Here is a 21,578-nt window from a genome sequence, read left to right as displayed (position 1 = left end):
GTAAAGATTTACTTAGTATTTTTTAAACATTGCATATAATTTCATGATGTGAATACACCAAAATTTATTCAACCATTCCCCTATTTTCGAATTTTTAAGATGCTTCTAATTGTAAAGAACTGTTCTTTAAGGCACGATATTGTTGGCGTTATCTGCTGTAACAGGTTAGTCTTTTGCCCTAATAGAATATCAGTGGAAATAAAACATTTTAAACACATACAGTAAAACAGTATACAGAAAACCAAGGAGATCTCCGAAACAAACACTAAGTGTGACACCTGGGAGAAGTCTAAGCGTACAGTAAACTGAACAACTGCAAATCATAGCTCCAAATTTGAGACAATACATTTGATGATCCCAGTAGTGATTTTACATATATTTTGATGGTCCAAAAAAACCAAAGTAACACATACAAGTCTCATCCTCCCCTTCCAATCCTCTCCTTAGGGAGAGGCAGTATGAATCCGGGAGGTATCCTTCCAGACTTAGATATTTTTAAAGTCAGGATAGTCAAATTTTAAACTCAGCTCAAAGAGAGATTCTAATTTTGGTTTGTGATACACACTCCAGAGTAAAAAACCAAAATATCTTCTAATAATAAGCATATAGAACCTTCATATTTGCATTTCCCTGGGAGAAGAAAAGCATTTTTTCGAACATGCTAATGACCAGCAATGTGGTTTATTTTCTGTTCCCAAATGTTTCCCCAAATGCCATTAATTTTAATGGAAGATGTGTGACTAGAAGAAAGTTCCTGGAGGAGAATTCAATACTTCTCCGCTCCTTCATTCTACTGGAGACAGACCATAATGTCTACTTCTGTCTGGTCAAAACACTGAAAATTACTTTTCTGAAATTTGGGATGCTTGCCTCTTAGTAAGCTGCAGGGTTTTTTCCAGGGTAAGTATCCAAATCTTATATTGACACTTGTCAATCAGGAAGATACTTTATTGAACAAAAGAAGAAAATGAGGAGATTAAAAAGTACTCCATTTAGTCAGAGACTTCATTAACCTGTGACCACGAATGTAATCTATGATTCCAACTCACAGTTTGCGGGATGCACACATGTTCCTGGATTCAAACATGTGTTTCCATTTAAACTGCTGGAATGTATATATGGCTCTGCAAAGAGTGATAAATATTAGCAAATCTTCTAAGAATGAAGGTCCTTTATGACCACATACGCTGTGTTTCGATTCAGGTTTTAAAATGTCTGAGTCACACAAAGCTGAACGGGCTGCTTTTTACATCTCTTTGCAAGTTAAAGAAGGACTCAGAAACAGAAAAAAAAGAAACAAAAATCCTTCCATAGATTGCATCTATTTGTGCCACCACAGCCAACCCAAGGCAAATCTGCAATTTCTGCTATTTGTCTTCTCTTTTCTTCCCCTTGTGGCAAGCCTGCCCCAGCTAAAAGCAGAGTATTCTGAATTGCCCAAGTATTGAGTACAAGTGGGACATGAACCAACGTCAGACAATGCCAAGGAAGGCGGATTCAGACATAGTACATGAACTTCAACAGCATGAGCCTAAAGAGCAGGGGTGGAAAACTGTGGTCTGGTACATTCTATTTGGCCAGCACAGCACTTTTAAATTTTTAAAATTTAAATCCCTTTAAGAAAGGCCGCCCAAACAAAGAAGGTACCTCATCATATAGGATAGTACACCTCACCTTGCACTATAAACTCTCCGATGTCATATGCCAGCCAAATGTTTGAAGTATGAATGCGGCGTGAATTCCTCCACATCTGAGCCTTTTTCCATTCTGTTTCTTCACCTAGAATGCCCTTCCCACCCACCCAAGCCTACCTCCACTTGGCTAATTTCTCCTCTTCTAAAGACCTCAACAAGTCCTTTTGAATCTCCTCAAGTCCCAGTCGAGTGCTTAATCCTGTACGGCCCAGACTTTCCTGCTATTTATGCAGTTTTATCATCAAACACCAGACTAATTCCTTTAGGGCAGGACTACGCCTTGCTCATTTTGGTCTTTCCAGTGTGTTGCACAACACAGCAGGTGGTAAACAAATATTTTCAGAATGAAGAAATGGCAATGCCAGTATCAGCTCTGAAAATATTCGCTTTCAATATCCTTGGAAGAGAATGCAGATGAATGATGAAGTTGACCAAAAAAAAAAAAAAAAATGCAGATCACACAGAAGGCAAGAGAATGAGGAGGACTGTAAAAGCCACATCCGGTCACACAGGTGTTCTCCAAAAGTTTGATGACCCTCTACAGTGATATTTAACCTCATCCGTAGTTGCTGCTGTATTTCACTCTGGGACAAACTGTGTTATTTCTTCCTACACACATGCCTTCTGGAAACCAACAACAAACACACAAATAAATTCAACTGAACAAAAGAAAGAAGAAGGGGGACTCGAGTCAATTTCTTTGAAAAGACAGACATCTTCCCTTACATAAAACACTTATTTTCAAATAGAGCTAACCAGAATTCATCAACTGCTCTCCACACTATCTCAAATCATTTTCCATCCGTTCTTATTTCCCTCTATGACTGGCCAGGCTGGCTTCACTGAAGGTCAGAACTTACGGAGGGCAGCCGGGGACAGAATGGACTTGGTTACCAGTTGTGAGCAAGCGGTCTAAATGGTACATCTTTTGTCAATTTTATTACCTCGCCCATGGTCAGGCTTACCAGAAATGAAGAAGCTGTGAGGGACTCCTTCTCTCCAGCCCCCTAGGTCAGGTATGTGTTTGGGGAAGGAGGAAACAGGCGGTAAAGAAGATAATCTGGGCAGCAGATCTGGCAGCCCTCACTGCCTCCTTGCCTCCAAGGGAAAACTTCATTAAATTTGCCTAGAAGGAGCCGCCTTTGAATGGTTACGTCCCAAACAGCCTACCACCCTTCCCTTGCCCCAAGCATCTCCAGCTATCTTATCAAAACCTACTCTCCTTCCTATGGAAGGGGCGCTTTCAGGGGCTTCTAGTGTAGCTGCTGAGACCGGTACATTTCTCCTTAACTATTGCCAAGGCAGGAGTAAAAAGTGACTTACCTTCTGAAAAAAGTCTTCCCCACTTTTGCCTTTTCCTTCAGCAGCAGCTGTAAATAAAAATGTATACATTTAAAATAGTTTCCTTTTTCAATCTATGTATTCAAAAAACTCTCGAGTATCAGGTATGAGAATATAAAGGTAAACAAGGTACCAGCCTTGCTCCCCCAAAGCTCAGTGCCTGTCGGTAGGCCTCATCTGTAATGCAAAATGGATACAGAACAAAATACTAATCCATCAATCAGACATCTTTAGATAACTTCACACTCCATTTTCTTGTCTGAAAGCCTCACAAGTCTCTACTTTCACACATAGATGAAAGTAATCTTGTTTTCTCATAGTCAAGGAACTACATACATGAACAGATGCAACTACCGGTAGAATCAGCTATAGTGCTGTGAGCACCTCCTGTCTGTAATCAGTCCCAGGCGTGAGGTTGCCTTTTCAAGCGATGGCTCATCTGACAACGCCTACTCAGAGCAATTTCAGTTTTATGCTTTGCAATGACTGTATAATCTACTTGGATTTGAGCTGGCATCACACACTACACTTTAACTCACTTCTTTATTCACATTTACAAAGAGAGAGACAAAACAACAAAGGAGTTAAAAAGTCATGGTGAAGGTCCCAGATGACAAAATTTCACCTGAGATTAATGTGAAGGTCACTGCATTTGAACAATCGTTTTCATATCTGAATGGTAGCCTATAAATAAAGGACAAGCCCAGTTCTTTACGTGCAAAAGTTTTACGGTTCTGCGAACATTTTCTTTTTAATCTGTGGAGAGACAGGAACAAAGAGCTAAGGGTATCTTGCTTGCAAAAGCATCAAATTGCACCTTTCAGAAGGCAAACACCAGGTCTCAGATTCAGGCACAGGGTGGAAGAGTTCCCTCCCTGCCCAGGACAGAGAAACAAGCAGGATCAAGAACTTCTGGAAAATGAAACCCGGAAGACCGTGGTACCCCAAACACCTAGTGGGCGATACCGTCAACGGGCCTACCTGTAGGTGCACGAGTGTGTGTGTGTGTGTGGTGTGTGTGTGTGTAACAAGGGCACTTGCTAAAATTATTAAAGACCCAGTAAGTGTGGCAGACATTCCATTAAGTAGAGAATTCAGAATTCAAAGAAATCCTCTCTGCCCTCAAAAAGTAGTAAGTATTAACATCTAAATTCTTTTGTCACCAACTTTAATTTCACAGTTAAATGTAAGATATCTTCTATAATTTTGTAAAAACGTGTATTTTTATTGACATGTTTTCATTTAAAAAACAGAGCAGAGTACATGTTTCTGTGATTTCCAAAGAGAGTTTGGGGAAATGTATGAAAACAAGAGCTAGAAAGAAATAATAAATTAAAAACTGTATTCTAATATGTGGCAGCTAAACAGCCCCTCAAAGATGTCATGTTGGGCTTCCCTGGTGGCGCAGTGGTTGAGAATCTGCCTGCCAATGCAGGGGACACGGGTTCGAGCCCTGGTCTGGGAAGATCCCACAGGCCGCGGAGCAACTGGGCCCGTGAGCCACAATTACTGAACCTGCGCATCTGGAGCCTGTGCTCTGCAACAAGAGAGGCCGCGACAGTGAGAGGCCCGCGCACCGCAATGAACAGTGGCCCCCACTAGCCGCAACTAGAGAAGGCCCTCGCACAGAAACGAAGACCCAACACATCCAAAATTAAATAAATAAATAAATTTATATTAAAAAAATAAATTAAAAAAAAAGATGTCATGTTCTAATCCCTGGAACCTGTGAATATTTTACCTTACATATGCAGAAGGCATTTTGCAGGTGTGATTAAACTAAGGGTCTTGCAGTAGGAAGTGTATCCTGAATTATTCAGGTGGACCCACTGTAATCACAAGGGGCCCTTTTAAGAAGGGAGCGTGAAGGTCAGAGTCCAAGAAGGCAATGTGACAACAGAAGCAGAGGGAGAAAGAAGGACATGTGATGGCAAAAGGAGAGGGTCAGAGCAGAGAAAGATACAGAGATGCTACACTGCTGGCTTTGAAGGTGGACAAAGGGGTCACAAGCCAAGAAATATAGGCGCCCTCCAGAAGCTGGCAAAAGCAAGGAAATGGATTCTCCCCTACAGTCTTTGGGGGAAGTGCAGCCCTGCCAACACCTTGGTGTAGCCCAATGAAACACATTTCTGACTTCTGACCTCCAGAACAGTAAGATAATAAATTTATGTTGCTGTATGCCACTATACTTGGGATTTGTTACAGCAGCAAAAGGAAACGAACGCACAATTCCAATACCATTTTAACTTTACTCTTTGCACAATAACCACGTCATCAACAGCATGAACTAAAGCACAGGAACCGATGTGAGCACTTGAGTCACACACTTCCACAAAGAGATTCTTTGTAGTTAACTCTACAACTTATGATTTTCACTCCAACTCAGAAATATACCAAAAGGAAAGCTTTTGAAAGAACATAAAAAGCAATTTCGAACAACAACAAAATAAGCAAAGCTCACTCTTTCTAAATAAACTGGCAAACTTGGTTGGTCCTAGCCAGAGGGGCCAGGAAGATAAAAGGTCGGCACCCTATAGCCTAATGACACAAATGCCTTGGGGCACTTCAACTCAGCTGCCTCTTGGGCTGGCTTTATCTCTAAAGCCAAAAATAGCTTCAAGGCACCCCTGCTCCAAGACACAACTGCTTGGCAATGAAAATTGCATACTAGGGCACAAAGATTGGAAAAAAAATTCTAGTGACATCGAGGGAACTCTTCTTTAAAAAGAAATTTTAGAATCAAAGGTATTTTCAAAGGCCTATCAAGCAAGGCAGAAAAACACCCCTTTCACCCACAGGGAACCTCTTCACAAATTAAAATTCATCAGTTTAAATTTCATGATACAATTAACGTTTTATTACAGAAACTTCCTTTAGACACTTATTTTGCTCATGACAAACGCATTATGTCACAACCTTGAAATGCCCCTTCATGCCAAGTCCAGCTAAACAGACTTCATAGAATGGCCTTTCAATCCCTGGATGAACAAAACGGGGGGAACTTCCTTAGTTAGACCCAAATGATAATTATGTTCCCAGAAAAACATCTAAAACTTAACCGGAAACCTGTACCTTTAGCAACCTTATCATCTGAGGGGGAACAGGAGGGAGGGAGCCAGAGATGGCACACTCGTTGACACCAAAAATCTCTGGCTTTTTTCATTCCAAATGTTTATGCACAAGAAACTCCAAACCTGAGCCTGATTTTCCCCTAAATCCTGAGACATGTCCATTTCCCAAGCCCACAAGGACCTGGTAAAAGCCTCTGGTGGGACTCTTGGGTAGCCACTGTCTCCAGTGCAAACCGTGGTGAGTCTGTCATCAGTCCTTGCTGGGAGCAGGCTTACCTCATTCCCAGGTTGCTGGGTCTCCTGCACAGCTTTTACTGACTCCACCCAAACAAAGCTACCAAGGCCACAGAAACCAATCAAGGGAGAGCAACATTTCACCAGAAGTATTATCTGCCCTCCCCAAGAGGGATCCTTCTGAGCTCAAATTTGAGAGTTCCATTCTCAAACTTACTCTAAATTCCTCAGTATTAAAATATCAACTCCTCTTGAAGAGGTGAGAGACTGGGAGGGAGGAGGTTTGTGGAGTATTTCTTTCTCAGTATAAACTTAGGCATATAAGACGTTCATTCTACAGACCCAGAAAAGAAAGAGAAGTTCACTTTCATTCCACAAATATTTAAGTCCCATGCTGGTGACTCAAAATAGGCAATATAGACCTTCATTCAACTTACAACCTTGGCCAATATATTCAAAGCCACCCAACGAGTGAGATCAAGACAGAATTAAAATTCGGTTCTAGAAACAACTTTCCCTAAGATCTTTCCACATTCACAACTCTATCCACATTAAACGTATTAGAAATTTAATTTAGCTATTCTTATTCTGGACAACGCACTAAAGAGCTAGTCATTTTACTCTTAACTCAACACTAGAGCTGGGTAGCTACTGTTACGACTAAAGAAGAAAGCGTGCTACCAGGGAGACCATCTGAGAGTTGGATTGCAAGAAAAAATAGGAGGTATGGTAATTTCTTGACCCAATGGTTTTCTTTTTATTATGTTTGGAGGGGGAAACATCACCTGTGGAATGAGCCAACCCATACTTGATGTCATGGCGTTCCCTGACCTTTGAAGTCTGATTGTATTCTGTGGTAGAACAGTTCTATCGAGCCTTCATTCTTATACACTGATACGCCCTCATCTTTTTTACTCACAGTAACATAAACACACACATAACGATTTAGCCGGCTTGTTCTAACTGTCTTTACAATATGACTTCTGCCTGATGTTCCAAAAGTTAATTGTTTTGGATTATTCCTGCCAATGAAAGCAACTGTCTTTATTTTCATGACACAGAACTCCAGGAATAAATTACTTCAATACTACTGAAACATGGCTTCATGGATTGTGCAGGTAAAGCATTTGATATTTTAAGCTGAACAATTCATTTTTTATGTTTATTATAATTTCTCCAATGCTTTGCCCTATTTTATTTCATATTTTTGCTTCATAAGAAATATGGGATGGCAAAACCCACGGCCAATAAAAACAGCAAAAGTTGAAACAGGTGTAAACTATTACAGTCTCCCAAACTACAGGGAAAGTCTAGTTAATTACTGAATTAAAGATGGGGGGGAAAAGCTCGATTTTCAGTTCTTCGCAGGGCAAACGGAAACTTATTTAAATTCATTATGAAATGCTTTTCCATAACATCTGATGCTTTCTTTACACAGCCAAATCTAAAAACACAAGAGCTATGTATTTCATATTTAAAATATAGTATGGAATATCTTTAAACATTCCTTTGAAAACCAATGGGTTTTTTTCACCCTTGTGGAATTTGAGCAAGAAAAAAACCGAATTCAAATTACACAAACTAATTGAGAAATAATTCTTCAAATCTGCGAAGAGACCATCTTGAACTTCAGTGTGGGGTGCAGCCGTTTTGCAAGAGGAACTCTGGTCTGAAGCGCTGGAGGCAAGGCCTCTGCACGTAGCACCCTGTGAGCAACTGAAACTAGACGAAGCACTGAGGAAAGAAAAAAGCTGCCCCCTGCCTCCCCGGGAGACCCGCCAAGACCAGCAGGTGCACAGGTGACTTGTGGCCAGCATTTTGGACAGCACAGGTCAGGAGAGCAGGAGAGGAACAGGAAGACTACCCAGGATTAAATTAGATGAAATGATTTTGAAGGAGAGTTAATAAAAAGAGAACTGGAGAGGGCAGACAGCAGAAGCAAGAAGAACTACAATCCTGCAGCCTGTGGAACAAAAACCACATTCACAGAAAGATAGACAAGATGAAAAGGCAGAGGGCTATATACCAGATGAAGGAACAAGATAAAACCCCAGAAAAACAACTAAATGAAGAGCAGATAGGCAACCTTCCAGAAAAAGAATTCAGAATAACGATAGTGAAGATGATCCAGGACCTCGGAAAAAGAATGGAGGCAAAGATTGAGAAGATGCAAGAAATGTTTAACAAAGACCTAGAAGAATTAAAGAACAAATAAACAGAGATGAACAATACAATAACTGAAATGAAAACTACACTAGAAGGAATCAATAGCAGAAAAACTGAGGCAGAAGAACATATAAGTGACCTGGAAGACACAATGGTGGAATTCACTGCTGCGGAACAGACTAAGGAAAAAAGAATGAAAAGAAATGAAGACAGCCTAAGAGACCTCTGGGACAACATTAAATGCAACAACATTCGCACTATAGGGGCCCCAGAAGGAAACAGAGAGAGAAAGGACCACAGAAAATATTTGAAGAGATTATAGTCGAAAACTTCCCTAACATGGGAAAGGACATAGCCACCCAAGTCCAGGAAGCGCAGCGAGTCCCATACAAGATAAACCCATGGAGAAACAGGTCGAGATACATAGTAAGCAAATTGGCAAATATTAAAGACAAAGAAAAATTATTGAAAGCAGCAAGGGAAAAACGGCAAACAACATACAAGGGAACTCCCATAAGGTTAACAGCTGACTTCTCAGCAGAAACTCTACAAGCCAGAAGGGAGTGGCATGATATATTTAAAGTGATGAAAGGGAAGAACCTACAACCAAGATTACTTTACCCGGCAAGGATCTCATTCAGATTCAATGGAGAAATCAAAAGCTTTACAGACAAGCAAAAGCTAAGAGAATTCAGCACCACCAAACCAGCTCTACAACAAATGCTAAAGGAACTTCTCTAAGCGGGAAACACAAGAGAAGAAAAGGACCTACAAAAACAAACCTAAAAAAATTAAGAAAATGGTCACAGGAACATACATATCAATAATTACCTTAAACCTGAATGGATTAAATGCTCCAACCAAAAGACACAGGCTTGCTGAGTGGATACAAAAATAAGACCCATCTACATGCTATCTACAAGAGACCCACTTCAGACCCAGGGACACATACAGACTGAAAGTGAGGGGATGGAAAAAGATATTCCATGCAAATGGAAATCAAAAAAAAGCTGGAGTAGCTATACTCATATCCAATAAAATAGACTTTAAAATAAAGAATGTTACAAGAGACAAGGAAGGACACTACATAATGATCAAGGGATCAATCAAAGAAGAAGATATAACAATTATAAATATATATGCACCCAACATAGGAGCACCTCAATACGTAAGGCAACTGCTAACAGCTATAAAAGAGGAAATCGACAGTAACACAATAATAGTGGGGGACTTTAACACCTCACTTACACCAATGGACAGATCACCCAAACAGAAAATTAATAAGGAAACACAAGTTTTAAATGACACAATAGACCAGAGAGATTTAATTGATATTTATATGACATTCCATCCAAAAAGAGCAGATTACACTTTCTTCTAAAGTGTGCACTGAACATTCTCCAGGAGAGATCACATCTTGGGTCACAAATCAAGCCTCAGTAAATTTAAGAAAACTGAAATCATATAAAGCATCTTTTCTGACCATAATGCTATAAGATTAGAAATGAATTACAGGGAAAAAAATGTAAAAAACACAAACTCACGGAGGCTAAACAATACGTTACTAAATAACCAAGAGAACACTGAAGAAATCAAAGAGGAAATCAAAAAATACCTAGAGACAAATTACAATGCAAACACGACGATCCAAAACCTATGGGATGCAGCAAAAGCAGTTCTAAGCGGGAAGTTTATAGCTACACAAGCCTACCTCAAGAAACAAGAAAAATCTCAAATAAACAATCTAACCTTACACCTAAAGGAACTAGAGAAAGAAGAACAAACAAAACCCAAAGTTAGCAGAAGGAAAGAAATCATAAAGATCAGAGCAGAAATAAATGAAATAGAAACAAAGAAAACAATAGCCAAGATCAATAAAACTAAACGTTGGTTCTTTGAGAAGATAAACAAAATTGATAAACCATTAGCCAGACTCATCAAGAAAAAGAAGGAGAGGACTCAAATCAATAAAATTGGAAATGAAAAAGACATTACAACAGACACCGCAGAAATACAAAGCATCCTAAGAGACTGCTACAAGCAACTCTATGCCAATAAAATGGACAACCTGGAAGAAATGGACCAATTCTTAGAAAGGTATAACCTTCCAAGATGAACCAGAAACAAATAGAAAATATGAACAGACCAATCACAAGTAATGAAATTGAAACTGTGATTAAAAATCTTCCAACAAACAAAAGTCCAGGACCAGATGGCTTCACAGGTGAATTCTATCAAACATTTAGAGAAGAGCTAACGTTAACCCATCCTTCTCAAACTCTTCCAAAAAACTGCAGAAAAGGAACACTCCCAAACTCATTCTATGAGGCCACCATCACCCTGATACCAAAACCAGACAAAGATACTACAAAAAAAAAATTACAGACCAATATCACTGATGAATATAGATGCAAATATCCTCAACAAAATACGAGCAAACAGAATCCAACAACACATTAAAAGGATCACACACCATGATCAAGTGGGATTTATCCCAGGGATGCAAGGATTCTTCAATATACGCAAATCAATCAATGTGATACACCATATTAACAAACTGAAGAAAAACCATATGATCATCTCAGTAGATGCAGAGAAAGCTTTTGACAAAATTCAACATCCATTTATGATAAAAACTCTCCAGAAAGTGGGCATAGAGGGAACCTACCTCAACATGATAAAGGCCATATACGACAAACCCACAGCAAACATCATTCTCAATGGTGAAAAACTGAAAGCACTTCCTCTAAGATCAGGAACGAGACAAGGATGTCCACTCTCACCACTATTATTCAACATAGTTTTGGAAGTCCTAACCACGGCAATCAGAGACGAAAAAGAAATAAAAGAAATACAAATTGGAAAAGAAGAAGGAAAACCGTCACTGTTTGCAGATGACATGATACTATACATAGAGAATCCTAAAGATGCCACCAGAAAACTACTAGAGCTAATCAATGAATTTGGTAAAGTTACAGGATACAAAATTAATGCCCAGAAATCTCTTGCATTCCTATACACTAATGATGAAAAATCTGAAAGAGAAATTAAGGAAACACTCCCATTTACCATTGCAACAAAAAGAACAAAATACCTAGCAATAAACCTACCTAGGGAGACAAAAGACCTGTATGCAGAAAACTATAAGACACTGATGAAAGAAATTAAAGATGAAAGAAACAGTTGGAGAGATATACCATGTTCTTGGACTGGAAGAATCAATACTGTGAAAATGACTATACTACCCAAAGCAATCTACAGATTCAATGCAATCCCTATCAAATTACCAATGGCATTTTTTACAGAACTAGAACAAATCATCTTAAAATTTGTATGGAGACACACAAGACCCCGAATAGCCAAAGCAGTCTTGAGGGAAGAAAACGGAACGGGAGGAAACAGACTCCCCGACTTCAGACTATACTACAAAGCTACAGTCATCAAGATAATATGGTACTGGCACAAAAACATAAACATAGATCAATGGAACAAGATAGAAAGCCCAGAGATAAACCCACACACCTATGGTCAACTAATCTATGACAAAGGAGGCAAAGATATACAATGGAGAAAAGACAGTCTCTTCAATAAGTGGTGCTGGGAAAACTGGACAGCTACATGTAAAAGAATGAAATTAGAACACTCCCTAACACCATACACAAAAATAAACTCAAAATGGATGAGAGACCTAAATGTAAGACTGGACACTATAAAACTCTTAGAGGAAAACATAGGAAGAACACTCTTTGACATAAATCACAGCAAGATCTTTTTTGATCCACCTCCTAGAGTAACAGAAATAAAAACAAAAATAAACAAATGGGACCTAATGAAACTTCAAAACTTTTGCACAGCAAAGGAAACCATAAACAAGACAAAAAGAAAACCCTCAGAATGGGAGAAAATATTTGCAAACGAATCAACGGACAAAGGATTAATCTCTAAAATATATCAACATTATTTATTTGTTTGTTTGCTTGTTTTGTTTTTGGCTGCTTTGGGTCTTCATTGCTTTCTCATGCAGCTCAATATTAAAGAAACAAACAACCCAATCCAAAAATGGGCAGAAGACCTAAATAGACATTTCTCCAAAGAAGACATACAGATGGCCAAGAAGCACATGAAAAGCTGCTCAACATCACTAATTATTAGAGAAATGCAAATCAAAACTACAGTGAGGTATCACCTCACACCAGTTAGAATGGGCATCATCAGAAAATCTACAAACAACAAATGCTGGTGAGGGTGCGGAAAAAAGGGAAGCCTTTTGCACTGTTGGTGGGAATGTAAATTGATACAGCCACTATGGAGAACAGTATGGAGGCTCCTTAAAAACTAAAAATAGAACTACCATAGGACCCAGCAATCCCACTACTGGGCACATACCCAGAGAAAACCTTAATTCAAAAAGACACATGCACCCCAATGTTCACTGCAGCACTATTTACAATAGCCAGGTCATGGAAGCAACCTAAATGCCCATCAGCAGACAAATGGATAAAGAAGTTGTGGTACATATATACAACGGAATATTACTCAGCCATAAAAAGAACGAAATTGAGTCATCTGTTGAAACATGGATGGATCTAGAGACTGTCATACCAAGTGAGGTAAGTCAGAAAGAGAAAAACAAATATCGTATATTAACGCATGTATGTGGAACCTAGAAAAATGGTACAGATGAACCGGTTTGCAGGGCAGAAGCTGAGACACAGATGCAGAGAACAAAAGTATGGACACCAAGGGGGGAAAACCACAGTGAGGTGGGGATAGTGGTGTGCTGAATTGGGCAATTGGGATTGACATGTATACACTGATATGTATAAAATTGATGACTAATAAGAACCTGCAGTATAAAAAAAGAAAAAACAAAAAAAAACAACTAATACTAAACTTTCTTTCGGTTATTTGTATGGAAATATGTTAATATAAATGTTTCAGACATTACATGAAATTTCTAAAAATCTTATATGTTCTGATATAATGTTATATATTTTAAAGTAATAACTAGAATTATGACATATCTCACAAATAACTAAAAAATAATAGAAATAAGAATCTAAAAAAAAAAAAAATCTGTGAAGATTCAGGGCATTCCTCCCTTTTTTTTCCCACACAACCCAACTGTAGCCCATTTGCAACTAAGAAGGTTGCTGCACCTTAAGTTCACCTGAAAGATAAATGTAACCATTTAGCTAGTCTGATTCTCCTGCAAAAATTTTTTACTAACAACTTTTTAAAACATTCACTTATTGTATCGATGTAATCCATATACTAAAAGAGCTTTACCATATATTTTATTTGTATATTACTGTTTTCAGAAAAGTTCCCTACAAGTCTACTGAAAGAAGAATCAGCAAAAGATGTAGAACGTGCAGTTTCTATATACTCCCAGAGAACTTGTGTTCAGCAATCATTATCTAACACTCTACACTGGCATGCAAAGCTCTGAGAATTGACTGAAGAAATAGTGGACATTAAGTCAATTTATAAAGTTTCTTCAATTCTCAGTTAAAAACATTTAAATACTCTAGCCAACTGAAGAATATCTCCAAGTTTAAACTCCAGTAGTAAATAGTATCATTTGAAGGTTGTATATCACAGTAAGTGGGAGGATGTTCAGACCTCACCATTCCTAAAACTCCCTACCTGCTTCCCAGAGTCAACTGAGAACAAAATCAAATTCACTCATCCTGAAAAAAAAAAATCACGTATACCTACAGAGAAACATCAAGAAACAGACAAAAATTAAATTTATCTTAACAGTGGCTGGATATTTAAGGATGGTTTTCCTCATCTTCTTATTTTTTCTTTAAATACTGTTTTATTTTTGCAGTTAAAAAAATTCCCATGTTCAAAAATGCAATAAATTGTGTATATTTGAGGGGGCTATAAAACAAGACGTACAAAATGATCAATTCTGTATTGAAGTATCATGTGTGCATATACATGTAATGTATATGCTAGGGGAAAAAAGACTTAAAGTATAAACACAAAATATTAACAAGTGTTATTTGAGTGGTTGGATTATTGGGTCATTTATGGCTTCCTCCTTTGCATTTTTCATTTATTTATTTATTTGTTTGTTTTGTTTTTGACTGCTTTGCGTCTTCGTTGCTTTCTCTAGTTGCAGCGAGTGGGGGCTACTCTTCGTTGCGGTGCACGGGCTTCTCACTGCGGTGGCTTCTCATTACAGAGCACAGGCTCTAGGTGCGTGGGCTTCAGTAGCTGGGGCACGCAGGCTCAGTAGTTGTGACTTGCGAGTTCTAGAGCACAGGCTCAGTAGTTGTGGCGCACAGGCTTCAGTAGTTGTGGCACACGTGCTCAGTAGTTGTGGTTTGTGGGCTCTAGAGTGCAGGCTCAGTAGTTGTGGCGCACGGGCTTAGCTGCTCCGCAGCATGTAGGATCTTCCCAGACCAGGGCTTGAACCCATATCCCCTGCATTGGCAGGCAGATGCTCAACCACTGCGCCACCAGCGAAGCCCTGCATTTTTCAGAATGCCTTTAAATAGTTTGAATAAATAGCTTTTAATAGCCTCCAATTAGGAAAAAAATCAGTTAAAATCATTTGAGGGCTTCCCTGGTGGCACAGTGGTTGTGAGTCCGCCTGCCAATGCAGGGGACACGGGTTCGTGCCCTGGTCTGGGAAGATCCCACATGCCGCGGAGCGGCTGGGCCCGTGAGCCATGGCCGCTGAGCCTGCGCGTCTGGAGCCTGTGCTCCGCAACGGGAGAGGCCACAACAGTGAGAGGCCCGCGTACCGCCAAAAAAAAAAAAAAAAAAACATTTGAAATACTTCTGCCTATTTGAGAATGAACCAAGTTTTTACCATTACTGGTTTGTCACTGCCTCATTTTCAGCCCACAGTGTAAGGCAATCTGGCAAAAGTCTAAAGGTCAAATGCAGACATAAGCTACCAAAGGAGACAAATCACTAATGTAATAGCAGAGACAGATAACAGTCCATAAAATCATGCCCAGTGTTGAACATCATACACCTTAATCAACCTAGCACTATCTAGATTGAAATTCTGATTATGTGCAACTAACTCTGAGTAAAGAAGTTTTAACAACTTAATGCCTAGAGTAAGAAATTTCACAGCTGATAGAGTTATGGATGTGGAGAGCAAACTTATGGTTACCAGGGGGTAGAGGGGCGGGGAGGGATAAATTGGAAGATTGCGATTGGCGTGTACACACTACTCTATATAGAATGGATGGCTGATGGGGACCTACCACTGTATAGCACAGGGAACTCTACTTGGTGCCTTGTGATGGCCTATAGGGGGGAGGGGGGGAGTCTGGAAAGGGATGGATACTGTATATGTATATGTATATGTATGGCTGATTCACTGTGCTGTACACCTGAGACTAACACAACATTGTACATCAACTCTACTCCAATAAAAATTAAATAAAATTTTAAAAGTGGATGGAATGCCAAGAAAGAAAGAAACAGAGAGAGAGAGAAAGAAGGAAAGAGAGAAAGAAAGAAAGAGAAAACTTCATAGCTGAAAACACTAAACAATCCAATATTTGGAAAACCTCTGTGAGTCACATCCAAATTTCATAGCTAGCCAAAAGACAGAAAGAGATGCTCTCTAAAATGCATGAATCAAAAGGATAAAATTTTTACTATATAGTTCTCGTTATACATAAATTATACATTAAAAGAAGCCCATTTTTACTGAAAGGTCACATCAAATAAAACATGAAATAAAAAGGATAACACCTATTATATTTCTATGTTATATTTAGATTTACCACATTCTAAAAGGGCTCAATGGCTAAGAGTTTGAAAGAAAAGAGATGAATCATCGATGATAATTTGACCTAAGAGCATGGGCCACTTACACCAAAAATCCAAGACATCCACTGAGGCTTTTTTTTTTTTTTTTCATTTCCCATCAAATTTTCAACAGAACTAATAGAAATGACATAGATAATGATGGGGGTGAGGAGAGGAGTCCTGATCTCTTCTAACAATGGGGGCCACTGCTGCCTCTTTAAAGTTTCTACCTGCTAACTCTAACAATTAAGTCCTAGCCAGACTACACGTCTCAAGATTCAGATTTCAGGGGATTTTTTTTTTTCCACGTTAAATCTCTCAGGGCAATAAACCTCTGCTAATATTCCAGTGCTGGGGACAATCTAAGCTGGTGGTGGCCCTGCCACACTCAGGGCACAGCAGGAGGCTGGAGCAAAGGCCAGCGTTCTGTAATCTACAGGCTATATAGTTTCAGAAAGCATCTGTTGCTGTCAAACGTAAGAAAACAAATATTCACCAAAATCTGAGAACATCTAAATTGCATTATTCATTGCTTCAAGCTAACTTGAACTCTTCAAGACACTCTGGCTAAGAGTTTATTCAGACTTCAAATTTATTGGCCTGCAATGAAGACTTCCTTGTGGGCTAGTGACCCTGACATATATCAATGGACTTTGAGTCCAACTGATTAACAGAAACTTTGGTCGTGTCAAATGTCTTGCGTTCACACCCTATTTCTTCATACATAAGCAACCTCTGAAGCACCATTTAGTTTGGCCTGTGGTCACAAACACTATTTGACAACTTTGGAGTTTTTACATAATATTAGTTTTTTTTTTTTAAAGCAACACTCTTCTAGCTTTATGAAAAGCTAAAGGATATTCATGACCTTTATATAGCTTATGGGTCTTGCCATTGAGCTGTGCTGTCTAAAATGATAACCAATGGCTGCCGTGGCTACTGAGTGCTTGAAATATGGCTAGTCTGAACCAGATGTGCTGAAAGAATAAACACAGTGGATTTCAAAGACAGTACAAAAGAAAGTAAAACCTCACTAATAATTTTAGAATATATGTTGAAATGATACCATTTTCATATATTGGATTAAAGAAAACTATATTAAAATTAACCTCACCTGCTTTGTTTCTTTCTCGTGTGGTTGTAAAATTTTAAATTACACACTGTGGTTCGCATTACATTTCCATGTCACTGTGTTACTATAGGGGATAATAACTTTGCTACTACCCAAAGAGGGTTGCAAAGATTCAGGTAGAGAGCATAGTGACAGGTCCGAAGGACCGAAAACAAGGAATACTTCCGAAGAGAAGGAGTCAGCAGCTTGAAATCCAAGCTGTATCTGTCTTAAACCCCTGGGAACATTTTGAGGGAAAAAGAAAAAGGTTGCCTAGTGTTTGTGGGGGTGCTGGGAGGGTTAAGGAATTAGAGTAGTTTGAATAAAATATGTAACATTAATAACCATTTCCTTAATATCCAGCTCTGGCCCAACCCAAAACTATTTAAGAGTTTATGTGGATGGTTATTTAACAGAATGACGTTTATATTTCTTTTGTGTTTGTAATAACATGGCAATGGAGCAAGCCAACTTGTTTTAAATCAGAACCAAATGTGTTCCAGGCATGTTTAAAGTTCAGGTTATGTGCAGAAATCGGATACACGGCAATCTGTTTGCTATTCTCCTCCACCAAAATGGGTGCAGGGGTGGGAGGGGGCAAAGATGTGCTTCCTTACATCAGGGCTGCTCCCATTCATCTTAACGCTGAAAGACTCATTTACTGATTCATTTAAACAATACTTATTTAGCACCTGAGGCATATAAAGAGGAGATCAACGCTGTGGAGTCAGAGAAAACTAGGTACACCTCTAGGTTTGCCACTGACTAGTAGTGTAACTCCAAGTGATGGAGCCTCCCAGAGGCTCTATTTTCACCTCCAAAAATGCAAATAGGCACTCTATACGAATTTAATAAATGGAAGCCTGCAACTTTGACCTCAAAGAACTTACGGTCTTACCTGTAAGTTCTTTGAAGTTAGTAATTTAACATGACAAGACTCTGAAAGGTTGAACATCATATGGGAGTCACAGGTAACAGGAATTCAAAGTATGGACATGGTAGGGAGCTTCTGAGCTGACTGTTTAACATGGGAAAGGACGGAGACATGGGGAGATGTGGAAAGTAAAATCTGGTCAGGGAGAACGCTGTGAATACCCATGTCTGTCAAAAACTTCAGTTTCCCTTTTATGTGCCTCAGAGCACTTAAAATAGCCCCTCTTCCTAAAAGGAGCTGTGGGTGCAGGACAGCAGAGAGGAAGGACAGCAGTGACTGGGGGCAGGAATTCCTTAAGTCAGCTCACAGTGACGCTCCTGAGGAAGCACCACTCCTCAGAGGCGCATTCGGAAATACGTGGGTGTTTTCTGTCGTCACAGGATGGGGCACTGGTGCAGACATTTACCACCCATCCAGGGTAGTCACAAAGAATCCAGCTCGATAAAGAAGTGTCCTACCCATTAACGCCAAGACCCTTAGCTGAACAATACTGGTAAGGGTGTTTCTTTTTCAAATGTTCTGTTTTTCAGTAAATGATCTAAACAGTGCATATCTATGCCTCTTCTCCTTTCTATACTGTCAGTGACTTAGACTTACTCAAGGACCATGCACTGCCATGAAAACTGTTCCTACTTAGGGTTAGAATTTCCTCCTAGGTGCTCCACATGTGTGGTTCTAATGCATGATATTCTAATTCGGGACCTTAGCTGAGGTATTGCTCTACGTGGTGGGGACTGCACTGTGATAAGACGGCCATAGAGCAGTTATTTACCTTGAAATGTATATCAGCGTACAAGGTCACTCCCTGGTTGGCAAGGACCACCAGTCAACAAATCCCACCAATGCAAAATGTTTTAGTGCCTCACTCGAAAATATGAACAAGAGCAAAACAAAATGACAGGAGGAGGAGGGGGAAGAGGAGATGAAGGGGAAGGAGAAGAAGGGAAAAGAAGAGGAGGATGGGGAAAAGGGGAGAGGAGGAGAGGAGGAAAGGAGAACAGGGCAGGAGGATGTGGGGAGGAGGAGAAAGACGAAGGACGAGGTGACAGTAAGGAAGGACAGGGTAGGGAACAGGGGAAGATAGAGGAAGGAGAAGGGGGATTTTTTTAAACCTACAGTATTATAAGGAGAAGAAAAACTACCGCATTCCAAAAAATGGGATACTATTTTTAAAAGAAAAATATTTAGCAAACAAGAAAAAATCTTGTAAACTAAAAATAAAACAAAAATAACACAACAGTATCCAAAATTTGGAAAATTTTTTAAATCTCCCAGAAAGGAGAACAAGAGGACACATGTATGTAAAATAAAGGAGGAAAGATAACTTTTTTTTTTTAAAGTTCAATCCAAGAGTCCAAAACCAACTAACCAAATTTCCAGAAAGAAAGAAAACAGATAGACTATAAACTGGATAGGGGATTCCCCGGTGGAGCAGTGGTTAAGAACCTGCCTGCCAATGCAGGGGACACGGGTTCGAGCCCTGGTCTGGGAAGATCCCACATGCCACCGAGTAACTAAGCCCATGTGCCACCACTACTGAGCCTGCATTCTAGAGCCCACGAGCCACAACTACTGAGCCCACATGCCACAACTACTGAAGCACCGGCACGTAGAGCCCGTGCTCCTCAACAAGAGAAGCCACTGCAATGAGAAGCCCGCGCACTGCAACAAACAGTCCCCACTCGCCGCAACTAGAGAAAGCCCACGCACAGCAACGAAGACCCAACGCAGCCAAAAAAAAAAAAAAAATATATATATATATATATATATATATATATATAAAAACTGGATAGAAAATATCAAAGAAATATACCAGAAAATTTCCAGAATTAAAATGATTCTATATTGATAAAGCAAACTAAGTATCTAAGCTGATATGAATGAATGAAAAAATACCCTTATCAAGGCACAGCCTACTGAAATTTCACGCCTGAACTAAAAGCATCTTAAAATCTTCCAGAGAGACTATAACAAGTCATAGGCAATTACAATAGTATCATAATTCTCATTCATGCCATAGAAAGCTACATTATAATGAAGTAAAGCCTTAAATTCTAAGGGAAAATGATTTTCAACCCAAAATTCTTTATATGGCTAAAATTTCAGTCAAGCAGAAGGAAACAGTGACATTTTCAGGCATGCGAAGTTGAAAAAAAAATTACTTCCCTACTACTTCCTGGCACTATTCGAAGTTGCATGCTACCAAAATGAGGAACTCAGCCAAGGAAGTGAGAGACTTTCCTGAATACAGAAAACTGACAGTTAAAGACAGAAAAGAGGGGGGAAAAAAAGAATTTCCAGGATGGAAGCAGAAACCATTCCTCGGATGGTAAGGGCATCCCAAGATGACAGCTGTACAGCCAGCCCAGAAGGCAAATGGCAAAGGATGGATCATGACAAGCAACTTCAGGAAGAAGATTTATCAGGGAAAAAAAAAAGGAACTAATTATCTGACACCTTGACCATGGAGAAAACTATACTGAGAGGATACAGAGGTTGTGGAAAGAACCTGTGATGAGTATAAAAATATTAAGCTCAAGGAAAAAAACAAGGCAATTGTTAACTCCAGGGAAAACAAAATTCTGTCAAAAACGGAAACGAAATCTTTGTATATTCCTGGGCTTGTCAGGGAACAGCAAGAGCATACATAATATAAACACTGAATATTGAATATTGATTTAACCAAAACTTGTGATTTAACTTTATTGGGAAGAGAAGGGAGGAGAAAAGTGAACAACTAAATCCTTTCTACCACACAAGAGTACAGCAGAATATGTATGAAAGAAATGAATCAAGAGAAAGCAATAAGAATAGATTATTTAGAAAATGGAGAAACAATACTAGGAGAAACAGCTCAAAGAGTAAAAAGTGGCTTCATCTAAGGAACAGAACATGGTGTTGTAGATAAGGGTACTATGATTTTTTAATAAGCCTTTTTATACAATTTCATTTTTAAACCATATGTATGTATTGTTTGATCATTTTTAATATACTGGCCAATTTCAGTACTCTGGCCACAGAAAGAACATAATGGACAAGTGTGAAAATCTGGCCTAAGGCCATTACAACTACCCTTGCTAAGTACAAAGTCGACCTAATGTTCTTCCATGATTTGTAAAGATAGTAATTATGCTTTTGCTTAATTTTTTTTTATTTTGACCTCATAATATTTATACTGACATCTTATTTTAAAAGATTCTGGTTAAAGTTGAGTGGTTTAAGTATCAGACAATGAAACA

At 39.1% G+C, this 21,578-nt stretch overlaps 1 protein-coding gene across 5 annotated transcripts in view; it reads right to left on the bottom strand.

Annotated features, from left to right (window-relative positions):
- Positions 1–21,578, bottom strand: part of BICC1 (BicC family RNA binding protein 1) — a 307,358-nt gene that overhangs the window by 203,646 nt on the left and 82,134 nt on the right. For 4 of the 5 annotated variants that reach the window (XM_027091823.1, XM_027091822.1, XM_027091821.1 and 1 more), the window contains exon 2: positions 3,018–3,064. In XM_027091823.1, coding sequence (XP_026947624.1) covers positions 3,018–3,064 — 47 coding nt within the window. Of the gene's footprint in view, positions 1–1,674; positions 1,786–3,017; positions 3,065–21,578 lie in introns of those variants that run through there. The other variant, XM_027091824.1, reaches the window with a different exon arrangement.

The sequence above is a fragment of the Aethalodelphis obliquidens genome, unplaced genomic scaffold (genome assembly GCF_003676395.1).
Source record: "Aethalodelphis obliquidens isolate GAN/ISIS:26980383/991018 unplaced genomic scaffold, ASM367639v1 scaffold73, whole genome shotgun sequence".
Classification (NCBI taxonomy): domain Eukaryota; kingdom Metazoa; phylum Chordata; class Mammalia; order Artiodactyla; family Delphinidae; genus Aethalodelphis; species Aethalodelphis obliquidens.
Note: the sequence above shows the minus strand (reverse complement) of the source record. Positions and strands in the feature narration are given on the sequence as shown.